Genomic DNA, 17,357 nt, shown 5'->3' on the forward strand with positions numbered 1-17,357 from the left:
GCGTTTCTAATCTCTATGTATCTGATTATTACTAGTCACAGTCGGTTACACTCAGATCCTTGGCCCCTGAGTATGTATATAAAGTGATCAGGTAGATTTCAATGGTAATGTTTATCACCTCTACTAATTAACATGAAGTAAATCTTTATGCTTCCTCCTCAAATATAACTCATTTTTTATTTGTTGATTTTTAAATTATTTATTTAATAACCACATAATTAGAAGAAGCATTTCATTGCAACAGCATTGACATATTCAATAACAATTTCCAGAGCTAAGATGCATCTCTTTCAAAATTGGCTGTAAAAAAAGCCCAGTTAACCAAAAGAAAGAAAGAGCAAATCCAAATTAACAAAATCAGAGATGAAAGGGGAAACATCAGAACAGATATCCAAAAAATCCCACCATTATAAGGTAAGATTTTAAAAACCTATATGCTACTAAATCTGAAAGTCTAAAAGAAAGGGATGACTATCTGAAATCATGGGAACCTCCAAAGTTAAACCAAGAAGAGATCAACAGTTTAAACAGGCCTATAACATACAAGGAAATTCAAACAGTAATACAAAGCCTCCCAACTAAAAAAAGCCCAGGCCCAGATGGATTTACAGCAGAATTCTACCAGACATTTAAAGAAGACCTTCAATCAATACTACTTAAATTATTCAAGATGATAGAAACAGAGGGAGAATCCCCAAATTCCTTCTATGAAGCCAGCATCACTCTAATACCCAAACTGGGCAAAGACACAACCAAAAAAGAAAGCTATAAACCCATATACTTAATGAACATAATGTTGCAAAAATTCTCAACAAAATACTTGCAAACTGCATGCAGACACACATCAAAAAGATCATTCACCATGATCAAGTAGGCTTTATCCCAGAGATGCAGGGATGGTTCAATATATGCAAATCAATAAACATCATTAATCTTATAAATAGATTCAAAGACAAAAACCACATTGTCAGCTCAATAGATGCAGAAGAGGCTTTTGACAAAATTCAGCATGCATTTATGTTCAAAGTCCTAGAGGGAATTGCACTGGTGGGAACATACCTCAACATAATTAAAGCTATATGCAACAAACCCACAGCCAATATCATTCTAAATGGAGAAAACTGGAAGCATTCCCATTAAAATCAGGAACCAGACAAGGATGTCCACTCTCTCCACTCCTTTTCAACACAGTGCTTGACACTCTTGCTAGAGCAATAAGACAGGAGAAGGAAATTAAAGGAGTACTAATTGGAAAAGAAGAGGTCAAACTATCACTTTTTGAAGATGATATACTATACCTAAGAGATTCCAAAAGTTCCACCAGAAAAGTCTTAGAACTGATTAATACTTTTAGTATAGTAGCAGGTTATAAAAACAATCTACAAAAATCAGTAGCCTTTCTATATACCAATAACAAGCAATTGGAGAAAGAATACAGAGAAATGCTCCCATTCACAATTGCTGCAAAAAATTTAAAATACCTTGGAATAAATCTGATGAAAGATACCAAAGGCCTCTACAGTGAAAAAATTAAATCTTTAAAGAAAGAGATTGAGGAAGACATCAGGAGATGGAAGGACTGCCCATGCTCATGGATTGGAAGAATTAATATTGTGAAAATGACCATCCTACCAAAAGCCATTTATAGATACAATGCAACGCCAATCTAAATCCCTATGACATTTTTCAAAGAATTGGAAAAAAACATCCTAAGATTCATATGGAAGCACAAAAGAGCTCAGATAGCCAAAAGCTACCCTGAGCACTAAGAGCAATGTTGGGGGGATTACTCTACCAGATTTTAAGCTGCATTACAGAGATATAGTCATAAAAACAACATGGTATTGGCACAAAAGTAGACCCATAGATCAATGGGACAAAATTGAAGACCCAAATATGACTACATGCAATTTCAGCTACCTGATATATGACAAAGGGGCTAAGAACATTCACTGGAGGAAAGACAGCATGTTCAGCAAACCGTGCTGGCAAAACTGGATCTCCACCTGTAGAAGAATGAAACTAAACCCCTATCTTTCACCTTGCACAAAAGTCAGTTCCAAATGGATCGAAGACCTCAATGGAAAGCCTGAAACTCTGAAACTGTTAGAAGAAAACATTGGCAAAACCCTACAAGATATGGGTGTAGGAAAGGATTTTCTAAACTGGACATCAATTGCTCAGGAAACAAGATCAAGAATCAACAAATGGGACCTCATTAAACTAAAAAGCTTCTGTACATCAAAGGAGGAAACAGGGAAGTGAAGAGAAAACCCACAGAACTTGAGAAAATCTTGACCAGCAACACATCTGACAGGTTTAACATCCAGAATACATAACGAACTCAAAAAACAGAGAATCAAGACAGGAAGTAACCCAATTAAAAGATGGGCTAAGGAGAGTTCTCAGAAGGGGAAGTAAAAATGGCTAAGAAGCATCTTAAAAAATATTCAACATCACTAATAATTAGGGAAATGCAAATTAAAACAACTTTAAGATTTCATCTTACCCCAGTCAGACTGGCTAAGCTCAAGAGACCAAATGATACCAAATGTTGGAGAGGATGTGGGGAAAGGGGAACACTCATCCACTGCTGATGGGACTGCAAACTTGTTCAACCCCTAAGAAAAGCAGTGTCGAGAACTCATAGAAAACTACAAATGAACCTACCATTTGACCCAGTTATACAGCTCCTTGGCATATGCCCAAAGAACTCATCCTAATGTAGAGACACTTGTACATCCATGTTTGTTGCTGCTCTTTTCACAATAGCTAAGAGATGGAAGCAACCTAAGTGTCCCTCAGTTGACGAGTGGATAATGAAAATGTGGTTCATTTATATGATGGAGTTTTACTCAACAGTAAAGATGAAATCATGAAATTTGGAGGTAAATGGATGGAACTAGAAAGTATCATACTAAGTGAAGTAACACAGACTCAGAAAAAAAAATCGACACATATTCTCCTTCATATGTGGATCCTAGAACAAATCCTGATAAGTGAGTATGTATCCAGACATAACTACAGGAACCAGGATAATGGAAAGTAACCAGGGAGGTAAAGGAAAAGAAAGAACCTGAAGGAGAAAAACAGTAGGAAACAGGCATTAATAAGGGAGATATGGATAAAAATTGGGTTAGTTTAAGGGATGGGGGAGGGAAGCGTATACAAGGAACCTAGGGGATAAAGGGAAAGAAGGAGCTCAAGAGCGGTAGGACCATAGGAGAAGGATATTATTAAGGGAGAAAGAGGGAAAATGTGGGCACCTTAATTGGGGAAACCATGATGGAGGGGTTAGACAACGCGAGAGATAAATAATGCCTAGCTAGTTTTAAAAACCAGAGGGAGGCCGGGCATGGTGGTGCATGCCTGTAATCCCAGCACTTGGGAGGCAGAGGCAGGTGTATCTATGTGAGTTCAAGACCAGCCTGGTCTACACAGTGAGTTCCAGGACAGCTGGGGCTACAGGGAGACCCTGTCTCAAAAAGACAAAAAAAAAAAACAAAAAATCAAAAAAACAACCAACCAACCAACCAACCAAACAAACAAACAAACAAAACAGCCCCAAAAACCAGAGGGAAGCATATGAGCCCAACAACTTACTGATAAATTATACATACCAGATCAAGAAATATATGTATAGGCAAGGTTTATCTGAGAACAATTGGTCTTTGCCTAAGATTTATCTACATGGCACATAGTAATTATAAGAACTAGACTGTACTGGTGGAACTAACCTTCTTGGATGTTTAATAGACATACTTCGAGGCCTATACTAATTTGGTCAGAGGGACATAAAGGACAGTTTTTGCTTCTTGCCCTCCTAGGTCGACTAGTTCCAGGGGACTAGGAGCATCTCTCGACATGTCCCATAATTGTGGTGGGTCACCTGTCCTCTTGATCAAGGAGGCCAAGAAGACCCCACAAGATGGACTTGAACCAGTGTCCAGTCCACAAAGAGGAGGGTCAACACAAAAGAATCATTTCCTCCGTGCTCCCAAGCAATGCTAGCTATGGTTGAGCAGGGCCTTTGACTTATCTTCACATAGGCAGAACTGGTAAAACAAAGGAGCCAGGGACTCCTCCCAAGCCCATGTGACCCCTGAGGAACAGATCCTCAAACGGCCTTAAGAGTAAAAATAAATTAGTTTATCTGAGCCAACTCTATGGCCTTAAACACCTAAAAGGAAAGTATAGCCAAAGATTAAAGGGGTCAATATTATTTTTTAAGAATCCATATGTACAGCGAAAGGCTACATAACAAGCAACAATGCCAGATAGGAGATACCTTCTTTTGAGTTGTTGGTCAGGGTGGCCCAAGGGGCTCCCAGATAGTAACCCAGCATAGACCTGGGAAAATGAACATCAGACCCCAGTCTTATCTAAAGGAATATTGATAACCATTTGCTGCTAGATGAGGAACAGCTGACCTTCCTAAATCAAAGACCTTTAGATAGGTTGGCTAGATTCATCAGATGGACAAGTAGTGGGGAACGGCTGGGGGTCCCGACAACACAGTGGACAGTAGCAGGGATAAAAGAGTATAAGGGCTCCAGTGAGGGAGGGAAGCTATGGGAGGGTGCCATCTTGGAAGTGGGTGTATAGTTGAATAAGATGGTTTGGGATGTTCTGTGTGATATACACACAGAGAAAAATCAACAAATTAAAAAAATGAATTATATTTGAGGAGGAATCATAAAAATTTACTTCATGTTAATCAATAGAGGTGAAAAACATTACTACTGAAATCTACCTGATACTCATGTGCCAAAGGATCTGAGTGTAACCAACTGTGACTAGTAATAGTCAGATACATAGACATTAGAGACACATGTGCAAACATCTAAGTGTTAATAGCATTAAAAATGAGTTTCTCTGTATAAAACAGTGTATTTTATTTTTAAATGAAATGGAGATCTTTTTTAAAGGTTAAAATCTCTAGTCAGCAAATCTAGAGTTCCTTGTGTTAGGAAGATCATAAACGTCTTCTAATCTCCGTGGGCATTGCCAGACAGGGGTGTACTTAACATACAGGCAGGCAATACACTCATACACAAAATAAAAAATAATAAATAAAATATTAAAAAAAATTTTCTTTTATTGTGTGTGTGTATGTGTGCATGTGTGTGTGAACACACCATAGCATGTATGTGAAGATCATGAGACAACTGGTGGGGATCAGTTTTCTCTCTTTCCACCATGTGTTTCTGAGATGGAGATCAGGTCATCAGACTTGAGCCAGATCGCTGTCTTTATCTTCATACCTAACCTTTTTTTCTTAGCCTCTGGAGAACATTGGCCCCGTGCTCTATGGCAAAGCCTTTCGTTCCACTGAGACGCCTTGGAGCTATACGCATTTAGAATTCTGTGTCGATGTAATTTATCTTTTGGAGATTGAGTTATTTTAAAAATAGCATTCATCAAAGCAATTTACAAAGAAGTTTCATAGCAAATCCTCAAAGAATCAGAGTAACTTCATTCATTCCTAAAGCTGCCATCAATCAAATAAAAGACCTTATTAACTTTCTTACTTTTGCATTGAGGTCTCCCATGACAACTTTGACTGTTTTTTCAATTGAAGTGATGTGATTCCTCAATTTGGACTCTGAAAGACAAAGGAGAAACTGCAAGGTCAGAAAAGGTAGGACTGGTGAAAACCTATTAGAATCAGGGCACACAATTGAAAAGGCTCTCCTCTTTAAACACCTTACGCTATTCATTTCCTCCCCTTTTCTAGTCTTTAACCAGGTCAGTTGCCTTCTTGGTTTCCTGTTACATTTATTTCATTTGTTTCATCATGGATTCCTTATACCATGCCAAGTTTGTTAGTTGTGAAATGGGTAAGACTAATTTTGTACTGTTATCAACTGATTCTTTAGTAAATCACACTGCTAACCAGATTTTTAAAGCTGTATTATGCTGCATGAAAATGAATTCTTACATTTTCCTGAATCTAAAACTACAATTTTATGTTTCATCACTTTTTCTATTGCACCAAAAGAAAAAGATAGTGGGCAATTAGAATGAAAGATTATTAACTGAAAGACATGTTTACTATTATGAAAACTTGCTTCTTGGAAGTAATGAGATATAATAATTCACTAAATTCATTTTTTTCTAAATGAATTTCTACCAAATTGTAGACAATTCTATACCCCCCATTTACTATTCAGCCACTTCACTAAGCTACGGGATCTTCCAAAAGTTAAATTTAGTTCTCAAAAATTCCATTTATCTTTCTCAGTGAGATATTGTTCATAAATTCCATGGAAGAAGAGAAGTAACTGAAAATACTTGCTTAGAAGTTACAGATCACACAGACCGAGAAGATGGTTTCACTCCCACAGGGCATTACACAAAAAATGTAGCACAGGATTTGAGAACATGTGAGTCTCTGTGCCCTTCTCCTAATGAAATAAACTGTTGCAGCTTCATCCCTAATACTTACCCTCAGCATTGATAGTTGATCTTAGCAAAGTTAAGATTCCTGTTCGAACAGCTTCGTTGTTACTTCTTATCTGTTCATCAAAAAAATCCAGCAGGTCTGCAGGATTGGAGTGGGCTGCAGGTTTAGAAATAGTGGGGCTGTGAACTCAGGTTCTTTAAATGTTTTAATTAGCACATGCTATTTGTACATCGTGTTACTTTCATACATGCATAAGAACTCAGTTTTTCTCTTAGATAAAGCACTTGTGAATGGATGGCAGGAATTTCTTCATGAGGATTGTCAAGGTCATTCTTTGGTTGGTTTTGTGATGTTCATTCTTTGGTATCACAGAATTTGTTAAGCAGTTTTGTTACTAAGAGAATTTTCTATACCTATGCTCACTCTGTTCATATTTGTGACTTTGGTCTCATTTGAAAGTTAGAGGCCTTGTAGATACAATCAAGAGAAGGCCAGTGGAATGGGTCCCAGTACAATGGTGTCCTTGTAAGAAAAGGAGAAGAGACACGGAAGGGTCATGTCATGCATGAGCACTGAGATGATAGAGACAAAGATTGGAGTGGTGCCTTTCCTGCCTAGAAGCTAGCGGGCTACAGGACAGTTAGGCAATATCTGGCTGGAGGAAAGCAGTTTTGAAACTTGTGAATTAGCGAAATAGGCTGACTACACAGGAGGTAGTAGCACATAATAGAAGATATTCAATGAAGTGGGACAGATGACCTGGGGGAGCACTGTGGGAGGAATCAGATGGCTACTCTCCCTCCTCCTCAAGGACTGTGATAGGACCTGGTTTTATAACCCAATCCAAGGACTTCGGTATCTCCTTTGTAATCTGTGTTGGGTACTCACCAATGTTGGAAGGCGTGGTGATACTGTAATGCAAAACAAAGAAAGAAAAGGCAGTGGTGGTGGTGGTGGAGGAGGAAGAGCGGCAGGAAGAGGAGAGAATGAGAATACTGATTGTTGTCTAAAGTGCTTGGATAAGAAGGAATGACTGAGGAGGAAAAAAGAAAAGGCGCCTTTGGATTTGACAGTATCATAGCACCTAAAATACCTAGAAAAAAAACCCCTATTCTTAGGGTGATAAATTTATGCAGGTTTTCCTAGGAATTTTTCTAGGGAACTGATAATTCTATCTGGAACTGGTAATTCTATCTGGAACCACTAGAATCTCTAGGTCCTCAGCAGCCTGGCAAGACTGGGCACCCTACCCAAGCCACTCTGGCGATTTTGTAGGGAGGACAGGCACAGAATGCTGTGAGCTGAAGGAACATTCTGCATGTGTGGAAGCAGCTCCAGTGACAACACACTCTACTGTCAACATCTTTTCACTTTGAGATATTTTTATTAGCACTTTCTGGATGCTGGATCTTACCTAGGAGGAGAAAACAGCTTGAAGCTTCAATTTCATTTTCCTTTATTGGAGGCTGTACAAGTCTGCAGGTCTGAATAGGGAGGAAAATATCAAGGGCTAGACATCTAAAGCAGAGAAATAGTTTAAATCAATCAAGCAGATTTGACAGCGTGGCCGTCCTACCTGGTGGAGCAAACAACTGGAGATGGATCTTCTCAGGTTCCTAGGGAGGCCAATGTCATAGAGGACAACTGCAGTCAGTATCTGTTTTAGACTCTTAAACAGAAGCACTCACAGTTAGGTGGAGGCTGCCAAAGGAGCGGTCACACAGGATGTAAAGGCCCCTAATTACATTTTTGTGAGAAGACCAAACCATAGCTTTGCTGAAGTTACACATTTTCTTAGTGATTCTGGGCCCCTCCACTCATTCGGTGTCTCAGCAGCTTAGAATGACAATTCTCTGTCCTGCTTTGGAGTTTCTATCGGCAGTTGTGAAAACCTCTCTCTACAAATCTGCTTTGTCTCAAGTATTTGCAGGCAGCTGCCAAAGAGGTAGCCAAGTTTCCTAAAGCTCTTTGAGACTTAGCGTCCTCTAAAGGGCTGTGGATGGAGTCTCTTAGTCTGTCCCTTTGGGGCATGGCTCTCACCTGCGTGATGTAGAAATCAGTATCTTTGTCACTGTACTGGATCAGTAGCCAGGACACTTGGTTCAGGACGTATTCACAAAAGTCCTCTCGATGCAGCAGCAGGCTCATCGTGGGACCGTGGGCCTTGATTATGGCCAAAGTCTGCAGAGGCAGGAAACAAAGACCATTGCTGATGTGATGTTATTCTTCTTGCACATTTCTCAGTGCACTGACAAATTTTGGGGTTCCTTACTTACAAAAACTTACTCTGCTGTCAAGCAGGAAGCAATTCTGTAATTTTTAAAAATACATAGGTGAAGACTATTTCATGAGGCAGGTTGCGTTTGTATCTATTTCTATGTATATATGGATATTTATTTTGATGCTTTCTCCTTTCTACTATTTTTTATTTAAAATTTTGTATGTGTGTGTGTGTGTGTGTGTGTGTGTGTGTGTGTGAACATATGCCCTGGCCCATGTATGGAGGTCAGAGAAGGCAATCTTGGATATTGGTCCTTGCTTTCCCCTGTTTAACACAGGGCTTTTCTTGTTCTCTTGTTCACTGCTGTGGATAGTCTGAAAACTTTCTCTGATTCAACTCTTTCCCTCTCAACTGATAGGGGTGTGCAGGGAAGACAAATGCTTGCTCCACTGCCTCTGGTTTTCATGTGGGTTCTGGAATCCAAACGCAGGTCATCAGGCTTGTGCAACAAGTGCTTTACCCACTAAGTCATCCCTCTACTATTTCTTTAACTTCTCTCTAATTGTCACTTTCTTTCAATATATTAATGAATTAAAGATTTTCCCATTATTATAAAAGTCAATGACTCTATATCACCTTGACATTTCTTCTCACATCACTATTCCCATTAGATACTGCTTATTTTTTCCACCTCCATTTTTTAGTTTTGTAGACATTATTTATTTATTTTATTTTGGACAGGATCTCCCTGTAGCCCCAGCTGGCCTGGGACTAACTATATAGACCAGGTTGGCCTTGAATTCACAGAGATCCACCTGCTTCTGCCTCCTAAGAGCTGGGATTAAAGGCATATGCCATCACAGCTGGTAATAAAAATTATTTTTATTTAATATGTATGAGTGTTTTGCCTGATGTGTGTAAGAACACCTGTGTTGTGCAATGCCCACAGAAGGCAACAAAGGACATTGGGTCCCCTGGAACTGGCATTATAGACAGTTGTTAGCTGTCATGTGGATGCTGGGTACTGAACTCAGGTTCTTTGCAAGAGCAGCCAGTGCTCTGAGCTGGCTTTCTAGCCCAATTTTTCTTTCTCTCTCTCACTCTCTCTTCTCTCTCTCTCTCTTTTCCCTTCCCTCCCTCCTCCTCTCTCCCTTTCTTTCTTTCTTTCTTTCTTTCTTTCTTTCTTTCTTTCTTTCTTTTTTTCTTTCTTTCTTTCATTTCTGATGCTGTGGTCTAAATTTCTTGCCTCTACTTCTCACCTCACACTCACCCCTAAGTTCACTGTAATCTGGCTTCCACTTGACATTGGAAATAAACAACTTCCAGAGCCTAGCATATAACAACTATTAATTATGAAAATCTAGAATCACAAATATTAAGCTAAAGAGAATATAACACAAGGAAATAGTTAACCACTGTTTGTTATATTTTAGTATATTTTTATTTATTTGGCTTATGCTTTCCTATCTTTTTTCTATAAATTTTAATTTTTTAGAAAAATTAACACTTTATAGTTTGAGGGTCTACTTTTTATAGCTAATAGATGTGATTTTTTTGAGATAAGGTCTCACTATGTACCACTGGCTGAACTGGAACTCACTAGGTAGACCAGGTTGGTCTCAAACTCACGGATCCATTTGCCTCCCGAGTACTGGAATTAAAGGCGTGCTCCACCACACCTGGCTATATGTGATGATTAAAAAAATCTGTGACCATCTGTTTTGCTCAAGCCTGTGTGTCAGCCACAGTTGTTCTTCTAACACACACTTCTGGGCACTGCACACCCGTTTTCTTGCTTGAGCACTGTAGTGTAGACCTTTACTTGTTCCTTTGAAATTCTTGGTTTCTGAGTTCTCATGCTCCTTTGAATTCCCCTTCCTTTAGAACCCTCACCTTCTGTCAGGAGTGCTCCTTTGTGTTCTTCCCGAACGAGCTTTACCTTTGTCACCTTCTACTCTCCATGCTGTCCCTGAACAACACTATCTAAAATCATTCAGCTTCATTAAAATAATGATAATACTCAAACCTATGTATCTGGTTTTGGTTTCTTCTTAATTACAACCATGAATGTACCTGTCAACTGGAATGTATCATAGGCATTCAAATAAAAATTTCTGCACTAAATTCCTTTTATAGTCTCTCAATCATTTTATTCTTTCTCATTCCTTATCTAAATGATATCAAGAATACTTAGATCAGAAATCTAGGCCTTATTCCAATTGCTCCTATTCCCTTTATTATAAGCATCCAGTTTAGACCAAATCCTGTTGATTCTGTTCTCTAGCATTGGCCCCCTCTGATCAGAATCAATGACATTATGGTAACTGAGCTTGCCATCTGTAATCTGGAGTATCTCCCAGCTTCCTAACAGTTTTGCCTTAATTTAGTCCTGCATCTGATGCTGTGGTTTGAATTGTCCCTCATAGGTTCACGTTAAACACTTAGTCCCCAGTTGGCGGCACTGCTTTATAAGACTGTAGAACCTTTTGGAGATGAAGCCTTGCTAGAGGCAATGGGTCACTGAGGGCATGTCATGAGGTTTTATAGCACAATCCCACTTCCTGTTTGTTTCCTGTTTCATCAAGATGTAATGAGGAATTCCAGCTGCACCTTCCTGCCATTGTGGAGCCCGCTGCTGCTATGACTTACTTCATGATGAACTGTGTCTTCTCAGAATGATTTTCTTAATACTCTAATCCTTGCTGAAAGCATTCTTAAAGCTTTAAATCTTTCTGTGCAACACTGAAGTCTCTTCATTATATAACCAAGATGGCCTTCTTGTTTCATTCATTCCTGCCTTCTGTCTTTTTCATTCTCCCATTCCCTTTCTCCTATTGTATTCACTCAAGCATGCCTGTTCCCCATCTGCAACCTGAGCTGCAGTGGGTTTGATTTCCTACAAGGCTATAAGACTCAGTCTCCAGTGCAATCTCTCCAGAGCTCACCAGGAAGTGAAGTGAGCCCACTACTTTAACTTCTTTGTACTTGCCTGGCTTTTCCTGTGGGAAGGTAGGAGGACTGCCATGAAATTGAAGCACTGGATTTTTGCTTTCCAAGTGCCACGAAGAAGAGATTTTTACAGAACGTTTTAGAAGCTCCATTGGTTAATGATCTAACCACACCAGATGTTCAAAAAAATGTTTTAAAAGCTTGAAGTACAGAGAAGACACAGAGCCAGAAAACAAACCCAGTCTTAAACCTTTTATAACACAGAAACAAAGAAGCCTAAATAGGATATAATTTAGCCTACTTTAAAAATTATATAAATTAAGCAATGTAAGGATTGAGTTATATATGTGAATGAATTTTGCTGTTTACCAATAAGGCATTGCAGTGTTTTGATACAGCTGAGTGAATTCTTTAAATGTTCTTTGTTTAATAGTAATATTTGTAGACATCAGAAATTTCTGTGCTTGTTTTTCTCAAGTTAATGACTCAGCTCAAGCGCAGGTTATGATATATAATACATGGAATAGTTGACATTCTATCTTTCACACATTTGTTCTCTCCACACATTGAAATATAAGACTGATATTGTGGTTTGTTCAAGCCTTGGTATATCCCCACCATCTGGAATAATATCTGTCATCTTGTATCTGTCATGATGTAGTGATTTAAGAAATTTTAGATGACAGAATGAATAAACAGTGACTTGAAGTAGACGGAAAAGTTGAAAGACTTGCTACGCTCCTAAAACATAACCAATGATACCCAAACTAATTGAACTTATCATGTAAAAAAAAGAAATTTCAAAGTCCTGTATTTGCTGATTTAACTACTTAAGATTTTTTCTTAAAATATACTTTCATAGGTTAAAGTGTAGAAGAGAAGTTAAAGAAAGTGACTAAGTTTTAAACATTTTATATATCACAATAGAGAGAATTAAGTAGGCTGTGACTTAAGCCCAAAGATGATGCAACCAGAATGGGGGGGCGAGATACAGCCTGAGGTAATCTGAGGCTCTACTCACATGTGTGGGTGATGCTGTGGGGGCCCATTTCTCCATGATGTACTGGAACAGCATAAGGATCTTGTCAGAGAGCCTGTTGGTATCCAATTTGGGATAGGGGAAGTCTTTCCAGTGGTTGACATATTTGTAAATGGCCTTGCTGAATTTCTCAAGGGCTATATTAAGAAAAACCACAATCATACACGGAGCAAAATGTAAAGATGGGAAGAACTGTTAGTTCTACAAGAGAATGCAGACAATTAGCAATTGCACAATGGTCTATACATAGTCTTAACTTCACCAAATAAACACTTGAAAAGTATTCAACCATGTTAACAAAATGTAAATTAAAACCATTATGAGATGCTATTACTATGAGATATAGTGTCCAGAATGGATAATATTTAATGCAATCAATGCCAAGTGTTGACAGGACTAAGGTATAGATGGTATTTTCACATACTGGTGTTGGGAGTAAAATTGACATACACTCTTTGGAAAACTCCCTGTGATATATCCACACTGTCCGAGAAGTGTCCCAGAAGCATGTCTGGTCTTGGGCACAAAGAAAACCACGGGAATACTCACCTATACAGAAAGTTTCTCTCATTTTTTCATCCTCCACCAGCCTGAGCATGGTCTGCATGGTGAGCAGGGTCATCATCATGAAGGGAATGCTCTGGGACACTGCAGTGAGGGGCAGGAGAGGAAAAAGGCATTATTCACTTTATTGGTGTAGGGGATCCCGACCTTTCCTTGCATCCACAACAAGCATGTCAGGACTGAATGGAGCAGGCGGGTGAAGTGCAGTAGGAATATGTTGTTCTTTTCTTCTTTCCAAGTCTTAAAACCAGGCTGTGGTTAATTAAGGTATGGTGGATTTGAAAGAAAGCACTAGCTATAAGCATCTGTATATGTTGATTAGCAATAAGCAACCGTTTACTGGATAGTTATGTCACTAATGTTCATATCTTCCATCCAACCTTGCCTGTATCCACCCTCCCCCCCACCCCCGGTGTAGTGACTATGACAGATGCTCAAGAATGTCTGTTAAATAAAATAGTGTAGAAACAAATGATAGGAAACCTTTAGCTCATGTAAGTGTTTTGTGGTTTGTAGAGTGCGCCTTATGGAAAAAGTGGTGCTGCAAATCCAAAGCCAGAAGAAGGGCAAGAGAAGACAGAAGAGAGCTGAGCCAAAATCCGTGCAGCCTGGACCAATGGCTGGTCCACAGGCTCAACTACGCTTACAGCAGCTCTCATAGCTTTTTACGTGTATCCTTTAGTACAGTAGCACATAGAGACAATTTTGCTTCTGCCTCTGGCTCTCATTTGTGTTTTAGACAGTTAATCAGAGGTAGTGATTTCCTAGGGAAAAAGTGGAGTATTCCCTTCATACCATAGCTGGTTGCCAGTTCAGCCAGGGCAAGGACAACAAATTCATTTGGTAGCTCGAGAATCCTGAAGTTGCTTTGTACTTCATACATCACAGAGTTGAAGTCATGAGCAGCAAGAGATACCAACACCTCACCAGCTAACATTCTGATTTCTCTGGGAGTCTGAGAAGGAAAATAAAAACAATAATGAGAGGAAGAACACAGCAAGCCTAAAAAGGGGAAATAGTTTAAATAATATAAAGTCACCTGGATTTGATATAGAGGAAAACAGGCTGTTTCAAATTCATGGTAAAATCATTCAGGTAGGTGTCAGTAGCTTCAAACAAGGCAATTTTAATGGGGTTCCTATAAATTTGACATCAGTCTTTTCTATCTATCTATCTATCTATCTATCTATCTATCTATCTATCTATCTCCAAACAAGGCAATTTTAATGGGGTTCCTATAAACTTGACATCAATCTTTTCTATCTTTCTTTCTTTCTTTCTTTCTTTCTTTCTTTCTTTCTTTCTTTCGCCATGCCTACCATGAATTGTTGCCATATTTTCCTTCCCTCCCTTTTTTGAGGCAGAGTCTCATTATGTAGCTCAGGGCATCCTTGAACTCATGATCCTCCTGTCTCTCTTAGCTTCTAAGAGCTAGCATTACAGGCATGGACAACTACTCGTGGCTCATTATAAGTTTTCTTGCTAATTGGTTAGGTACCTTGAACACAGAGTTTATGTTTTATGCTTAGGTTATATGAATTATTATGGTTGAAAGACTAAAGTTAAGGTGAAAGGAAATGGGCCAAGGGTTGAGAGTTTTAATTTAGTATCCTACTGGTCTAATTATTTCCCAAACTGGAAATATTAGGAGGGGTTTTTACTTTTGCTGATGGTGAGTTATATACATTTTATCAACTCTCCCACTGAAGAAATTAAAAAGACCAAGACAAGACATATATAAAAAACTGTACTTGTAAAAGCACCAAAGAACTTTTCATATACAGTTTAAGGAATTCTTTTTTGCTTAAGTCTTACTTTTAATTGAATTTTGTAAATTTCATACCATATAGTTTGATAGTATTTAACTTCCCCTATCTGCACCTCCCCTAGGCCTCCAATCTAATGCACACACACAGACACAGACACAGACACAGACACACACATACACACACACACACAAAAGAACTTTTCATATACAGTTTAAGGAATTCTTTTTTGCTTAAGTCTTACTTTTAATTGAATTTTGTAAATTTCATACCATATAGTTTGATAGTATTTAACTTCCCCTATCTGCACCTCCCCTAGGCCCCCAATCTAATGCACACACACAGACACAGACACACACAGACATACACAGACACAGACACAGACACACACACACACACACACACACACACACACACACACATTACTGCCTATAGAGTCTAATTCCTGAACGAAGATCTGGAAAAGATCAGACAGTGTAAGATAATGAGGAAGATACAAAGAAAAGAAGAGATATGGGAGCCAAGAGAACTGGGGTCTAGATAGTCTTTTTGTCAGCAGATAGCTGTGATACATTGAAATAAACTCTGTAAGCACAAACTTCTGCATGTAAAGACAGTTGGATGATATTTAGCCTAAAGTCTCTCTTACATTTGCCTCATTTCCCTTATATGACGGGTTCTGTAACTATGTCTAAACTGCTGTGAAGTACAGATCAACAACATGTGGTCCTGGAAGCCATGAAGGAAAGGCTTTTGTATATTCACACGGTGTACTTGAGTCACTCAAAAACCCTGATGTCAGTCCTGGTATGGATTCACCATCAAGGACCAAACTTACATCATCATCTCTCATGTCCTTAGAAGTGTAATAAATCAACGTTTGGACAATTGCATCATCCAAGATGTCAGTATTCTGAATAGCAGAAATGAGATGACTGTAGATTTCTTCCTGTGAACAAAGAAGGGCACAAAGGTATTTGAGTTGCAAAATAAACAAATCAGATACAGCCAAATAAAAAATACCACCAAACTAAGCAATATGTTTGCTACACAATGGATTTTATATCTCTTAACCCAAGATTTCTAATATGCATCTTCAGGAGTCAAAGGCTTATGTGTAGAGAAATATTAATTTAAAAAAATTTTAATTTATTTTATTTTACTATTTTTATTTTGTTTGAATGAGTACATTGCCTACATATGGGTAAGTGCGCCTGTGTTGTGCAATGCCTGCAGAGGTCAAAAGAGAGTGTCAGATCCTCTGGAACTGGAGTTAGGACTGTTGTTAGCCACTCTGTGGGTGCTAGGAATCAAATCCAGGTCCTCTGGAAGGGCAGTCAGTGCTCTTAACGGCTGAGCCAGCTCTCCAGCCTTGAGAAGCATTAATTTTAAAACTTACTTTATCTTGTTACATTTCTAAGGCAATATCCAATTGAATAAGAGGCAGGTAATCAGCATATCAGTGCCTGACAGTCCCTGTTGTAGAGCTCTGAGGAAAGTGTCCATCACCCTAATAGCTGCTCTTACTACCAGAGAGTTAGTTACAGCACTAAGGAACAGCTTCAACCAAAGCGCTGTGAAACCAAATCCTAAGAGTGTTACAGGCTTTTGTTTCGTTCATGCCTTCGCTGAAGCAAGGTTGGGAGACCTTTTTGGACAGAGCTTCAGCTCTAGGAGTCACATGACTTGAGCATGTGCCTATGTGCAAGTTCTTATAAATCTTATAGGTGTGGACATATCCTCTGGAAGATGAGAGGCTGATGTTCTCAGATCTCCAATAGCTGAAGTATGTGACTCCAGGTATTGAGTCCATGTTTAAGTTGTGAAATACCTTTTTTTTAAATTATTTAATAACCACATGATTAGAAGCATTTCATTACAGCATTAACATATTCAATAACAATTTCCAGAGCAAAGATGCTTCTCTTTCAAAATTAGCTGTAAATTTTGAGGTTCACAGTTAAATTAATACAGTTATACAATATTGAACTCAGTATAACCCTTATAAGACATAAAATTGAATGAGGTTTTAACTGTGACCCTCAAAATTTACAGCCAATTTTGAAAGAGAAGCATCTTTCAAAAGTGGCTATAAAATTTTAGGTTCACAGTTGAATTAATACAGTTATACAATATTGAACTCAGTATAACCCTTATAAGACATAAAATTGAATGAGGTTTTAACTGTGACCCTCAAAATTTACAGCCAATTTTGAAAGAGATGCATCTTAGCTCAGGAAATTTTTATTGAATATGTCGATGCTGCTGTAATGAACTGCTTTTTCTAAGTATGTTGTTAATAAATAATTTTTAAAAAGAAAAGAAAAAAAGGAAGGAAGGAAGGAAGGAAGGAAGGAAGGAAGGAAGGAAGGAAGGAAGGAAGGAAGGAAGAAAGAAAGATAAAAAAGACCC

General features: G+C 38.5%; 1 protein-coding gene across 1 annotated transcript in view; it reads right to left on the reverse strand.

Annotated features, from left to right (window-relative positions):
• Nucleotides 1–17,357, reverse strand: part of Mroh2b (maestro heat like repeat family member 2B) — a 98,878-nt gene that overhangs the window by 72,902 nt on the left and 8,619 nt on the right. The window contains exons 3-11 of the mRNA XM_008842125.1: nucleotides 15,784–15,894; nucleotides 13,975–14,134; nucleotides 13,165–13,263; nucleotides 12,598–12,752; nucleotides 8,447–8,587; nucleotides 7,983–8,075; nucleotides 7,821–7,890; nucleotides 6,449–6,562; nucleotides 5,532–5,605 (exon numbers count right to left, since the gene is read on the reverse strand). Of these exons, the coding sequence (XP_008840347.1) occupies nucleotides 5,532–5,605; nucleotides 6,449–6,562; nucleotides 7,821–7,890; nucleotides 7,983–8,075; nucleotides 8,447–8,587; nucleotides 12,598–12,752; nucleotides 13,165–13,263; nucleotides 13,975–14,134; nucleotides 15,784–15,894 (1,017 nt within the window). The remainder of the gene's footprint in view (nucleotides 1–5,531; nucleotides 5,606–6,448; nucleotides 6,563–7,820; nucleotides 7,891–7,982; nucleotides 8,076–8,446; nucleotides 8,588–12,597; nucleotides 12,753–13,164; nucleotides 13,264–13,974; nucleotides 14,135–15,783; nucleotides 15,895–17,357) is intronic.

This window comes from Nannospalax galili, unplaced genomic scaffold, assembly GCF_000622305.1.
Source record: "Nannospalax galili isolate Female #2095 unplaced genomic scaffold, S.galili_v1.0 scaffold139, whole genome shotgun sequence".
Classification (NCBI taxonomy): Eukaryota; Metazoa; Chordata; class Mammalia; order Rodentia; family Spalacidae; genus Nannospalax; species Nannospalax galili.